Raw genomic sequence first — 14500 nt, 5'->3', positions numbered from 1 at the left:
AAAGTTACCATTTCAACTATTTAACCATACATCATATGAATATTGTTGTGCCTGACTTCTACCATTAAATGTTCGCTAGGTTCATCCAAATAGCGTGGATCAGTAATTACTTTCTATTACCCAAATCGTTGTACTGTGTGTATATAGCAGGATTGGTGTACACATCCACAGGCAGGGCGCTCAGATGATGTCTGCCTTTTGGCTGCTGTATGCAATCACCAACAACTGTCAGAGAGAGTAGTTGGGCTTTTCTCAACACACACCTAAGAGTAGAACTCTCCTATTACTTAGTAATTGTCTTTAAGTCTTGAGGGACAGCCAAACCATTTCCTTCAGTGATTCAGCACACACCCCACCCCCAGGAACAGAGGATCCATTTCTACACACCTTGCTGCTGTCCTCATGGACGTACAATGGTACCTCACTGTAATGTTTTCTTTTTCTCTTCCAGACAGGGTTTCGCTGTTTAGCCCTGGATGCTTTGGGACTCAAGCTTGAAGTGGTTCTATCTCTGTCTCCCAAGTGCTCAGATTACAAGTCCTGACACTTGGCTTCATTAAATTTTGATGTGCATCTTTCTTTGTGCCTAGCTTGCTGCCACATGCCTCATGACCTGAGATGGCACAGGCCATCTGAATGTCTATCCAAGGCCTGTGCCATTTTTCGGCTGGCTTTGCTCTGATGATTTTTAAGAACAGTTTGACACCTCTTGGATGCTATGACCTTACCATTTATATACTCTGAAAATATTTTCACTCCTTCTTCATGCTCGTTTTCACTGTCCTGATAACATTCTGTGAGTCACCTAAGGTTCTGCGGTGAACTTCAGTTCACCTATTTTTTTCCCTCTTTTATCTCATGTTGTAGTTAATACTCCATCACTGAAGCCAAGGTCACGGAGCTACTTCTACTTTCTAGTTTGAAAGCATTAACTCCTTTTTAAAACTTTCTGATTCATTTTGAGTTTTTAACCTGTAAAGTGAGATAGGCAGTCCAGCTTCATTGTACATTTGTTTACTTAATGTGTATGTGTGTAGGGATGTGCATGTGCCATGGTGTATATTTTACATTTACGTAGTTAATGTGTATGTGTGTAGGGATGTGCACGTGCTGTTGTGTACATCCGGAGTCAGAAGGGAACTTGTGGGAGCAAGTTCTCTTCATCCACTCCCAGGACTCTGGAGATCTTAGCTGGCTTTTTAAAAATATCCAATTCTAATATAGATGATATCCTCAAATCATTTGTCCGTGACATATATATATACATATATATATATATATATATATATATATATATATATACACATATAAGGAAGCTATGAAGAACAGAGATACGAGTTTGCAATTGGAAGTGTAAAAGCCTGAAGTACAGTAAAAATGGAAATGAACAATTGAAGGAACTGAAAGGCTGACAGTACAGAGAGGGTGCTGGTTGGTGTCTCTGACTCCAAAGGTCCCATTAATGTTCAATCCTGCAACTGGAAAATGCAGGTACAATGTTCCCTTGCTTCATCTTTTAGGTAATGTTTAATGCTGGACTAAATTTTAAGCCATTTTTTTTGCCCTAAGCAAACATCCTCTGTTTGCTCACAGAGCTAAAGGGAGGCACATTTTTTTTTTTTAAAGGAAAACACAATGTTCCTTATCATTTTCTCTTCAAAATGTAATTTTTCTAACAAAATCCAAAGAACACGCATTAATTCAATGTAAGAAATCAATATAAATAGCAAAGATAATACACAAACGGTAAGAAATAAATCAAAGCTGTGCTTAAAAGTGCAAAGAAATATTTCAAAGTTGCTTCAACTATCTTCCCAGAGCATATGCTATAAGATTAGGTTTATTACAGTTTCAACGCAGTGAGCATCTGGAAGAAATGCCATTCATCTTAAGGTCCCCAAGGGAGGGTTTCAGCTACTTCAGCGTATGGTGAAAATTACTAAGTGTATTTTAAAAAGAGAATTGCAATCACAGGCACCTTATGAAGTATCAGGCCACATTATATAGCTCAGGTGTTACCTACCAATTTCTTCTCTAACCACTTCAACTTATGAAATTAAAGTGTGAGGCAGAATGCAGGTCAACTTAGAGCATCCTTCCCTTCAACTTAGTGATCAATGTCCCCTTTTGGATGACAAAATTTTGCAGCATACTTCAAAGCTCACTGTCATATATGAACAAAATATAACTTTTAGTATTCTCTTAGAACCTAGCCTTACTTCAACACATAGAACAGAGCTACAGGTGTGATATCACTAAGACACTGAAGTTATCGACCTTAAATAACGAAGAACCCTACCCTCCATGAAGGGGCTGGTGTGGTTTCACTTGTACTATGGTATCACGCTCTGACTTTTTTTTTTAAAATAGAAAACCAGGGCTTCAGGCTTACCAGGCAAGATTTCTACACCTGTGCTACATCCTTAGATCCCCGATTTACATGTCTGAGTGTGGTTACTGGGGGCTTGAACTCAGCTTTGTATGTATGGAGCAAGTACTCTAACTGAGTGGAGCTCCCAGACCTTTTACTTTTGATTTTGAGATAGAGTTGAGTACCCTGGAACTGGAGTTACAGACAGTTGTGAGCTGCCATGTGGGTGCTGGGAATTGAACCTGGGCCCCCTAGAAGCGCAGCCAGTGCTCTTACGAGTAACTGTTTCCATACATGTGATTACCACACTTCACAGTGAATTAAAAAGCCCCCCAAATTTTACTGGGTTGAATGGCTGTGTGTTCAAGTGCCTGCCTGCCCTTTGGCTTCCAACTAGTCTCACGGACTCACCAGTCTATGGCTAACGGTGCACGGACCATCAAGGGCCCTGAGGCTGGGTTTCCAGCCAGGATTCTAACGTGTTAGCATTCAGTGTGTGGTGACTCCCAACCAGTTAGTTACAGGGTTGATCAAAATAGAGGAGGTGATTTTCCCTTTCACGACTCAATTAGATGGAGCCTATTTAATCTCATCATTCTTCCTACTCCACATCCACTTTTCAAGTTCTAGAGTTCAAAACAAAAGGAGCTCCTGGAAATCAACAGACCCACAAACTAAATGCTCATGTAGCAACCTATAAACTAAACATATCTGTGGTATACAGGAAAAAGGGGGGGCATAGCACTGCTACTTAGATTAAGATGCCAACTTTCATGAACCTCAAGTTTTTGGATTACTTTAATATTGACACTTATTAAGGATTATTTTATTATCAGTGTTTCTCGCCAGCTGTGATGGTACGAGCCTGTAATCTCAGCTACTGAGGTTGAGACAGGCAGATTATGAGTTGACCAACTGAACAACTTAGTAAGACCCTACCTCAAAATAACATTTAAAAAGTGTCACACATCTTTAATCCCAGCACTTGGGAGGCAGAGGCAGGTGGATAGATCTCTGTGAGTTCCAGGCCAATATGGGCTAGACATAGTGAGTCTTGGGACAGCCAGAGCTACATAGTGAGACCCAGTCTTGAAAAAAACATTTTTTTTAAAGGCAAAATTTGTTGCTTAGTGGCCAAGCATCTGGTCTGCATGTGCAAAGCCCTGGGCACAATCACCAGTACTGTGAAAAAGAAACAAAGGAGAATCAGTATTTCTCCATACTGCTGAAAAAAGATTTCAAATCCCTCTAGTAATATTTGTGGTTGTACTTTAAAAAATTAATGACAGTGATATACTGCTTCCAGAAAACTTGATTTTGGCTTATTGTTTCCAAATGGCAAACAGCATCACTCCCTGGAGTTACGGTGGGGAGAGGGGGTGTTAGAGAAGATTCAGCGATTTTCTCATGCAGCGAATCTCACACTTCATTATCTCCTTGGTGCACAGACAGCTAGCTGCCAAAGCCTTGGAAAAACGTTAGTCTTAAACAGTCTCATTATTCTCAATCAAACAGAAGTTGTTGCACAGCTAAAATATGCCCTCTTGATTTGGTCCATAAGCAATTGTGCAGAAATGTCGGATTTGGTACATGCCAAATAAAAATTAAGTTGAAATGTTTTCAACTCAGTGCAGTTTACGATTTCCCCCTTCTCTGACTCAGATTTTCTTCCAAGCTTCTCAAAGGTCTTTTGCATTGCAGGCAACATAAATTAGTGTGCAACGAACTGAGGCAGGGGTGCTTGAGATGATGTACATGCCATCTGCAGAAAGCAATTCTCTTTTCAGTCCCAATTCTGACCACCTGAGCTCTGAGAGCAACCCAACTACCCAGAATGAAATGTTCTCCTTATTTCATTAGCCTCAAAGAAAATGTCATCATGAAGATGCTTAAAATACAGCAGCGGCAGATGATATGATTAAAAGCAGTAGTAACAAGTCAAATAAATCTGCTGGAATGGAATTAACTTCAAGTGAAGGACAGAACTTTATTGAAGTGATTTATTTGAATCCTCAGTATCTGCTGAAGTATCATCAAAACTCTAAGGGGAAGAAAATCATATATTTTGACGCTGTATGACTGTATACTCCTTTACATCAGCTTTAGTGGGGCAAATTATATTTGATTGTTATTGATATTCTGCTACCCAAATCTAAGAATTTAAACCTGAACTTTGGTCACACAAATAAATTAGTGCTAAACACAAACTCCCTAGAAAACAATCCCTGCCCCCAACAGTCCTGAGCTCAGCATCTTGGTTGTCGTCACTTTGTGTAAAACAACCTCATGCATACACATAATGTAAAATTAAAAGTCAACATAGTAATTTCATCCTTTCTCATTTGGAAAAATACAGCAAGGAAAATATGTATCATGAGGAAAAATAAAAGGTCCATTACAAGAATCACTGCTCACACTCTTGACTGTGACAGCTACTATCTCTCAGGAAGCCCTGTGCGAAAGAATTTCAGTAACAAATTTGATACCAAACATTAAAAGATATCCATGGAACACCACTGACCCTTAAAGGTGTGCCAAGAGTTTATAAGAATTATGGGGCTGGGAACCTAGCTCAGATGGGAGTGCTCACAATCCAAAGCAGTGCAGAAGCTGCATACCTGGGGCATGCTGGGTCACACCCGTAATCTCAGCTTGGGATAGCTTCTAAGACGACTCAGGTTTAGACAAGTTAACTAAGGGCCCAAGTTGACTGGACCGACTGGACTCTAACTCCACAGCCCACGCTAGGAACTACTGCACTTCATATGCTGTGAACAGCACAGGGGCACACAGGTGTTTACAATTTCTGAAAATGTTCCTGAGGACTGGGCCCTTCTGAAGGAAGGAAAACCTCACTCACTGCTGTGGAGCATTAACTTTGGGGCTTAGCTTGTCCCAGCTAATCTGAGGGGAATCTGAGCCAGTGATTAAGTATGCCTTTACTTAGTCAGGTGTGTACTTCATTCATCATCAAAATGTGCATCACTTCAAAAATAAAAGGCTCTTCTATATGCTTACAGCTTTCTATTGTCAAAGAACTAGCTTCTCTATGACCACAGGGCATCAGCAGAGGTTCAGAACAAGGTGAGAACCGTGTCTATAAATAGCAGAGGCTTGTTTTGAGTAGCTCTCCTAGAATCGTGTAACTGTGGTCTTCAAACATGGTAGGACTTAAGTAATATGGAAAAGGACAGGCTAGGACCAAGTCCTTCATGCCAGAGTGAACTACAAACATTGTTCTAGGATGAAAAAGCCAAATGAGGTGTCGTCAGAAATGTAATGGCCAGTTATGTTTATGCTTCAAATAAACAATGGAACATCAAATGGGTTCGGTTGATCTCAAATTCAAACACAACATAACCTAAAATAAAAATGCATCTAAAAATGTATTAATAGGAATCTGAATATTTGAGGCAAGCAAATAAATGACCTCTTTTTGGGGGGCACTTAATGATTACATTATCTTTCTTTTGTCAACCTGAATAACCAAAATGTGTTAAATCCCCAGAGTTTCGCAGTGGTGGAACTCGAGAGACTGGAAAGAGACCAGGTTACTCCACGTCAATACAGTGAGTGAGTGTCTGACGTCATTAAGAAGTTGGCCTGAAGAATAGTGCACTATGCTAGCAGGCCTCTGGGGCCAGCCTCTCCATAGGCAGTAGGAACAGCATGCAAAGAACAGATCCTGCAAAGAGATAAGCAAGGGTCCACCTTCTCTAATGAAGTGACTGCTGCTTGCTTGGGGAGCTTAAAAGACACGGAATGGTATCATCAAAACAAGCGTTGTTTCTAGAAACTAATATGAACAATTCCCTCACCATCTATAAAAGAAAACTTATGTTTAATATAAATTAACAAGGTATTCTGAAGGATGCAGTAAAAGCTGATTTAAAAATATTTAACATCTCAAATTTTAATTTTAAACAAAACAGTTTCTATTTACTGATTCCAGAAACCCATAAAAGGTTCGGGAAAATATGGATGATAGAAAAATGCAGACAGCTTCAAAATGTGTGTGCCTTCCTTGCAGAGGCCATGGTGTTAATCTCTGCATCATTCCGATTTCAGTATATGTCCTCCTGAAGCAAGGGGATAATGGTTTATTTCCACTCTCCACTCAACCAGAACAGTACTTGGAGTACTGAAAGCCGAAATGACTGGTGCTCACTACCTACAGTGGGTGAGTGCTCGGGGCTGTACATTCCAGGGCTGCCTAGCACTTAGTAATTCTCATCTTTTCTCCTTACTCCTCGATGTAAGGATCTCTCTGGAAGACAAGTCTTTTTAAAAACACGTGGTTATACATGAAGAGTGAGGGACTCTGAGCTGTCCCCAACCATTTGTCCTGCCACAGTGAGAGTCATGGGCAAGACATTCTCATGTGATTGACCATCAATCAACCCTCTTTTCTTTCTAAAAGGTTTGGAGTGCTAAGGCCCAAATCCAGGGCTTGTTCATGGGAGGCAGGCACTCTACCATGAAGAAGCTTAGCCCTGTTTTCCTTTGGCTAGCACTTGTTTGTACCCTAGTTATTCTGAAACAAACCCCCCAGGATCTGAAGCATTGAAATGGGCTTATCAATTAATTATTTTGATGAAATTTGAAGTATTTGTTTGGTTCAGAATACTGTGAATGCCACAGTTATCTATGAAAGATAGTGTATTCCACCAATAACAGGGTGAATGGTTTGGAGAACTACTGAAATACACCCCATTTTAACATAGGAGCAGAGGGGAAAAGGCACTGTAAAGAGTGCCCTGTGGTCTTCACTAATTATAGCACCAGTTATTCCAAATCAAGTGATGCTACTACTTAAGTTGAATTTATATGTTTACTACAACTAATTATCAAAAAATGCAAGAGTAGTTTTAAGTGAATAAAATTTAAAAATGTATACCCTATAGCTAAAGAGTGAAAGCATCTGGAGGTCAGTTTAAAAAGTACTTGTTCTGAGTGTCCTTGGAATCTCTACACCTGTATATTCTTCCCATGTGTTCGATTATTTTCCCAAGTTACAGACAGTCATTGCCTCATTCAAAAGGGCAAGATAACAAATCTAAATATGCCACCAATGTCCTCTTAAGCCGTTTACTTTATTGAGCAAGGAACAACAAGCAACTGCTTGTTTGCATTTATTAGGAAATGTAAAAGAAAAAGTAAATCTATTCCTTTAAACTGCCCTTCATTTCTATGCTAGATTAGGAACAAAAGAACCCAAGCAACCCTAACATTTAAATGATCAGTTATTACAATCAGCTGTAGTACAAAGACTACAGCTAGGCTTCTCGTCCTTCTGTGTCAACAGCTACTGAGAAAACTTCCTTTTGAATTATGCCGGGTCCTCCATTCTCAAGGACTGTGCAGTGTTCGAATTGTCATATTAGAGATGAAGCAGGAAATTTAAAGTGACAGGGACGAACCGTTCTGGGAAGGGGAGGGGGAAGGACAGGGGCATGCACTGAACCTTTGCCTTTGAAGCATTAATATGGATTCCAGAGCAGTGATTAATTGAAAGCACATGCTGCTGAGTCAGTACCTGCCAGAAATCCTGATCAGAAGATGAGAAAAAGAGAAAACAAATTGACATTGATTACAGGAACAAACCCCCCAAAATCAAACATATATAGATCACAAAACACAACGTATGAAGGAACAACCTGCAGAAATGATCACCGACAACCTGGAAATAGAAGGCTGAAGCACATAGGCAAATGTCTAGACGTTATCCATTAGGCACATTAAACAAGGATCTACAACATGACCTCCCAGCACCACACCACCCAGCTCCAGGATGGCGTCACACTCTACAGAGAGAAAACATGAATCATCACGTTTTTAAAGGCGTGCAAAGGCTCCATGTCTTCCCTGGATCAGTCAAGGCATTTCTGGATTGAAGGTTTCCTATTACCATGCCTCACAGTATTAGAGATACGTGTTTTTCAACCTCATGGCAAATTGCTTGCTTTGCCATTCATACTCACACACAGACAACCAGATCTGGATGAGTTCAGAGGATCAGGAACTGTTCACTGGAGTGGTTCAGAATGGAATGTGGACCCTCTGTTATGTTCCACTGAATCAGGGCTGTCCTTGTGTAATGAAGACCCATCATGTCGGCTGCCATGTTGGGGAGTAGTGCAGGTTAGTTAATTTAGCTGAGTTCCACTCCAAACATCAAGTGGTTTAAAAAAAGCTTTTTTACGTAAGTAAACTTCATTGGCTGTGAAATAAAATTTGACCCAAACTTACTATCACTTTCAAACCAAGCTCAGTATCATTGCAAAAGTTCTTGGGTGAAAAACAGGGGCTACAAGTGATTGACAAACTTGCAGTAGGGACTGATGAGGCTGAGGCCCAAAGGATTCTTCAGCAGAGGGGAAGGAATTCCTGCGAACACAGAGCACAGGTCCCCCTTGGGTAAATGGAGGACCTATATAAAACAACCCAGGCAAAGACGGCACAGAAGACTTTTCCAGACGACTGAACTGAGAACAATTATGTACAGGGTATGGTGCTGCTAAAACCCAGAAAGATAATGCACACATTAGCAGGTAGCCCTTCCATAAAGGAAACGTGCTCATAGCCTTGCGAAACAGCTACAAGCATGCAAGCCGCTTCACTTACTGTCCCAACTCTCTGATAAGGTAAGAGACAAAAAGCTAACAGTGTTTTTACCCATCAGCTGTGCTGCAGAGCCCATATCTGAAGGATGGCGTCATCATTTGAAGTTGACACTCTTGCTCGGCTACACACCATGTTACACTGTGACGTACAATTAATGGACTGCATTTTTCACCCCAGTTCAGCATGCTTTATAACATCTACTGACCACTTCCACATGGCTAGCCAATGCAGGCACAGAGGTCATGGAAATAAACCCCTTAGAAAATGAAGAGTTCACATGGCAAAGCTAGATTTATTATTATTATTTCTATTATTATTATTATTATTATTATTATTATTATTTTAGTGATACTGTGTGGAAAAATAACTGAAGTTAATTTGTAAGAAAAAAATGAAAAGGGATTTTGAAAGTGATTTTAAAACCTGTGAGTAGGAAAGATGGGGAAATAAAACAGAAAATTTTAGTGAGGGTCAAAGAATTAACTTTTTCCCCCTTTTGTGTGAGGGACTGAACTCAGAGCCACACCTATGCTGAAGCACATGTTCTACCACAGAGCTGTGCTGCCAGCCCAAAGGATTTTGGAAATGTTGATGCAGCACCTGAGTTTCCTATAACAGTTTAATTACACTCTGAACTTCTGGTTCATAAAAAAGGTTATCATAACCAGCGCTTTCCAAATGGTGCTCCATCTGACACAGAGTGAATCATTACTGGGAAGAAAAAAACTCCTGGTTTTGTTCATAACAGAAACAACATTTTACTCAAATGGCCTGACCCCAGTCAGCAGAGAGCCAGTGTCTCAAATACACACTACACTGATCACTTCAAGAGGGACAGGATCAATAAAAAGACAGTACTTTCCAAAATGCCAACTGATCATACGATAACATGAGGGACACAGAACAGTAAACTTGATTCAAGTTTCTAAGTCCAGCTATTAAATTTGTATACCTCATATTTTCTTTCTTCAAATGAAATGTTTTTTGTTTTTTTTTTTTCATTTATTATTGGTTTCCAACTGTACTTTATCTGGGAGGTAGAGGCAGAGTAGCTTAAACACATAGATTCAAGATCAGACTGGGCAATCCTTTGAGACTCTGTCTCAAAACTCAACACACCCAAACCTCAAATCCAAACCCACCAAACCAAAACCCATCATCACCAACAAAAGGGCAGAACACCACCCACCCAACAGAGGGTGAAAGAAACATGGGCCAGGGGTGGGGTATGAAGGGGTGCGGGTGGGAAGGGGTGGGGTGGGAAGCAGGGTAGAGGGTGGGGGTGTTGGTGGCTGTTGCTCCTTTTTACAAACAGTAGTAGGGCAAGAACATTCAATGAGAAAAAAATCCTCTTGATGAGCCAGCCTCCCTCCATCTTAGGCTTGACAGCCATCGTATAGCAAAGACAAACTGGGCTCTCTCCTGTTTATGATTAAATCTGTTTCTCAAGGACTGGGCTGTGCCCCACCTGTAACATTAACTACAAATGGCTCACGGTACTGCCTGCTGCGGGACACGGCAACCGACAACCGTGCCTTTGTTTTAAGAGATCGTTTAGGCCACTTGTTGTGAGAGCTTGTTAGGACTACTTCAGGGCCACCTTGCAACACCTTCGTCTCAAAAGGTTGCTGTGGTCACTTCTGCCTCTGTAACACGCCCCCCCTCCCCACCTATTCTGCCCACCGAATCCTGCTTCGGGAAACCCCTATGCCGAGTTATAAAAACCTTGTCTTCCTCATGTCCAAGGCTGACCTCTTGAACCACGCTTCAGGAGGAGGCAGTCCATGTACATGAATAAGAAAGTTTGTTTTAATTAATTGCTTGCTTTAATTAATTTTGTCACGGTGATTTGAGTTGGTCTTTCTCCTCACGTCTTTGGGATTCACACTATTTACGAATGGGTTACATCCTACAATACCTTAGGTACATGGAAAGTGGGATAATGCACTCAGGTTGGCTTGACTGCACCCTGCTGTGTGACTTGTCCAGTGATCTAGCTTGTCTATCCTCTTTTCTTAACTTATAAAGTGTAAAATGCACTGCCTAAGCAAGCGATGGCCCAGATGAAATGAGTACTTATGTATCAGCACTTTTAGTGCCCGACATACAAAAACCAGGCAGAGATCCGACCACGACCTTTTCTTTTTCCTTCTTCCTTTCTTTTTCCTTCTGCTTTTTCCGTTTTTTGAGACAGAGTCTCATTATGTAGTCTTTGCTGGCCTGGAACTCACTACGTAGACCAGGGTGGCCTGGAACTCCGAACGAACCACCTGCCTCTGCCTCCTGCATCTTGGGATTAAAGACATATATAAGGCTACTCTTGACCCAAAGATTTTTATTTAGAGATTTCATTTTCAACTAGAAAAATACACCACTGACAACCAGTCAGTGATTATGTTAATGGGGTTTTTATAAAGCACCAGGTCATCACACTCTTAGGTCTCAAAGAAACTCAGGACAAATGGCTAACTGAGGTGCCTGCTTGATGTATCAAAGCGGCCACTGGCCACCAGTGTCCCCCAGGCCCTACTCACAAGTACCTGTCACAGAGTCATCCAGCTGGCATACCTCACCCCTACCCTAAACTCTGCAGCCCTGAGCTTTGCTTCCTTCCCCAGCTTCTCTTTTCCTGGAAAGCCCCGCCGTTGGGCTAGACCTCCTCACGGTCTCCTGGCTCCCTCGTGGCTCTTCTCTTGACCTCTTGGTTCTCCTGGTTCCCAGGTCCTCTCTTTGCTCCTTCGCTCCTGTTTCACTTTCTCTCAGCCTCCTCTACCCCATGGCCCGGTTCAGCTGGAACCTTCCAGCTGCCTCTGTCTATGCTCTCCCTCATATCTGCAATAGGCCTCCTCCATCACACCATGGAGCAGCCACGTCCTCACTTTTTATTTCTACTCCGATAACATCTAACTGAAGTATCCGTGGGAGCTTCTGCCTTCAAGAAGCTGGCCATTCAATCTCAGTCACTGTTTGGAATCTGGCTTTTCTTTTTTTCCTAAAGTTTCCCTATTGTAAAAGAAAAATATAAGTAATACATCCTATTATTAAAGACAGCATTGGTGGGTAAACAAAAATACAAATCAGAAGCAAAACATTAAAATTCTGCCTATTTTATCTGTATTCAGCATCACTAAGACCTGAACACATATATCAACAAAATTTGGGCTTGATTGATTTTAAATTTCCAAAGGTAGGAGGGTGAGAATATCAAGGTCAACAACTGACAAGTGGAACCTCCTAAGACTCTTCTGTACAGCTGAGGAAATAATCAAAGAGTGAAGAGGAAGCCCACAGAGTGGGAGAGAATCCATTGACATATTGTAGTAGTTTGAAAGAAAATGGCCCCCATAGGCTCATAGGCAGTGGCACTATTAGGAGGTGTGGCTTTGCTGGAGTGGGTGTGGCTTTGTGGGAGGAAGTGTGTCACTAGGGAGTGGGCTTTGAGGTCAGTGTGTCACTGCCACTTCCTGTTGCCTTCAGATCCAGATGTAGAACTCTCATCTGCTTTTCCAGCGCCATGTCTGCCTGCACGCCACCATGCTTTCTGCCATGTTGATAATGGACTAACCCTCTGAACTGGAAGCCAGCTCCAATAGAATGTTTTCCTTTATAAGAGTTGCCGTGGTCATGGCGTCTCTTCACAGCAACAGAAAACCTAACTATAGCAAATATAATAATTTTAAAGAACTTTTGGGGCTGAGGTCGCTGTTTAGTGGTAGAGCATATGGAGGAGGCTCTGGGTTCAATCCCCATCATAAACAAGAAAGACGGACTGACTGACAGGTAGGAAAGGAGATGAGGGAGAGAGGGAGGGCTGGAAAGACAGGGAGGGGAGAGGAATGAGACATGGGATGGTGATGTACAGTCTGGTTCAATGGGAACCTGTGTGGTGGTGCTTGAAAACAGGGTAAAAACTTAATCATGTTTGGAAGAGAAGTCCAGGGTGACACCAAAGCTCGGAGTCAGCATCCCTGCATCCCTGCTCAGGAAATAGTCACATCTACACCACGCAGTTCTCCACTTTGATGTCTGGAGAAAATGTGGAGGTGTCTGATTCCAAGAGAGCTGCTTACCACATGTCACAGGAATAGAAAATACAGAGTACAACTTCTATATTTACATTGCTAAGAAAAAGGAGTAAGATAAAATGGGAAAAAAATATAAACCACGTGAAATAAGCAAAGACAAGACAGCAACTAAAATTAGATACCTGACACCACTGTAAAACAAGGCTCCACGTGGAGATACATGCTTTGTTTTATAGGCCAATTACTAGATGCTAAAAACACCAAATGAAAATTAAGTATTTTTTATTAAAAAATAATGTATGGGACATGAAATGACTACATTAGCAAATCTTAGGGGACTATATGCATATCAGAAGGGGCACATTTAGCCGGGCGGTGGTAGCACACGCCTTTAATCCCAGCACTCCAGAGGCAGAGGTGGGTGGATCTCTGTGAGTTCGAGGCCAGCCTGGTCTATAGAGTGAGTTCCAGGACAGGCACCAAAGCTATACAGAGAAACCTTGTCTTGAAAAAAACCAAAAAACCAAACCAAAACCAAAAACAACCAAGGGATGCATTTAAAAAAAAATCTATGACATATTTCTATATGCTATTTTATCATATTTCTAATCGTACTGATAAATGATTAGTTATTTAATTAGCACTCTTAGCCACTGAGACAAGCTACTTATAAAAAGACTTGAAAGGGCTGAGTATATCTCAGCTGTTGGTGAACTTGTGTTAGATATCCAACACTGTGATAGGTTTTTTCGATTTTTGAAATATTTCATCAGAGAAAATCTGAAGTCATCCAAGATTTGAAACTTTCAAAACTTTTCATCTCAGTCTGGATACTGAAAATATCCCTTGTCTATAAAACATGCTCCTCCGTGCATCAGCTATGGATGTCAGCATTCTTTACTCAAGTCCTCTAGTAGACAGCTTTGAAAGTAACAGGGATAAAAGTGAGGCTGATGCGCTCTGTGATTTTCCTCCCAAGACAAAAGCTGGTGTTCTTAAAGAGCTAGTTCTCACTAACAAGGGAGGAAAGGACTCTGGAAAAAGACTCCCACCAAAATGCAAAGTCTGCTTAATCAAATTCAGTTTCACTGCCGATCAACTGAAGTAGGAACATCTCATTCCCTTCTTATCAGAGCTGTCCAGTTAATTAAACATAACAGTAAAACTACCCAGCTATTTTGTCAGTATCAAATGGACCATTCTTTTCTGATCCACATGGAAAGGGGTCTATAAAATTTATATAAAAATTAAAAGGCACCCCAAGGAAATTACTGTTTCATATTTGTCCTGGTTTTTATGACATACAATTCAATAAGAAAGCAATCAAATAAGCTAATGTTTGTTAGTGGTCAAATGATGGACTTTGTTAAATGCTACAGTTTTTTTGTTTGTTTTTTGTTTGTTTTGTTTCTTTAAAGAAGCTAAGATGGCATTCTCTAAATACTTCATACAAGATATCTTCCAAGTTGAAACAGACACA

General features: G+C 41.0%; 1 protein-coding gene across 5 annotated transcripts in view; it reads right to left on the bottom strand.

Annotated features, from left to right (window-relative positions):
- The window catches only part of Micu1 (mitochondrial calcium uptake 1), a 160942-nt gene that overhangs the window by 89875 nt on the left and 56567 nt on the right, over positions 1 to 14500 (bottom strand). For 3 of the 5 annotated variants that reach the window (XM_036167618.1, XM_036167617.1, XM_036167619.1), the window contains one exon: positions 7908 to 7919. The exons of the other annotated variants lie outside the window; for them this stretch is intronic. In XM_036167618.1, the coding sequence (XP_036023511.1) occupies positions 7908 to 7919 (12 nt within the window). The remainder of the gene's footprint in view (positions 1 to 7907; positions 7920 to 14500) is intronic. 5 annotated transcript variants of the gene reach the window in all.

This window comes from Onychomys torridus, chromosome 18, assembly GCF_903995425.1.
Source record: "Onychomys torridus chromosome 18, mOncTor1.1, whole genome shotgun sequence".
Taxonomy (NCBI): Eukaryota; Metazoa; Chordata; class Mammalia; order Rodentia; family Cricetidae; genus Onychomys; species Onychomys torridus.
Note: the sequence above shows the minus strand (reverse complement) of the source record. Positions and strands in the feature narration are given on the sequence as shown.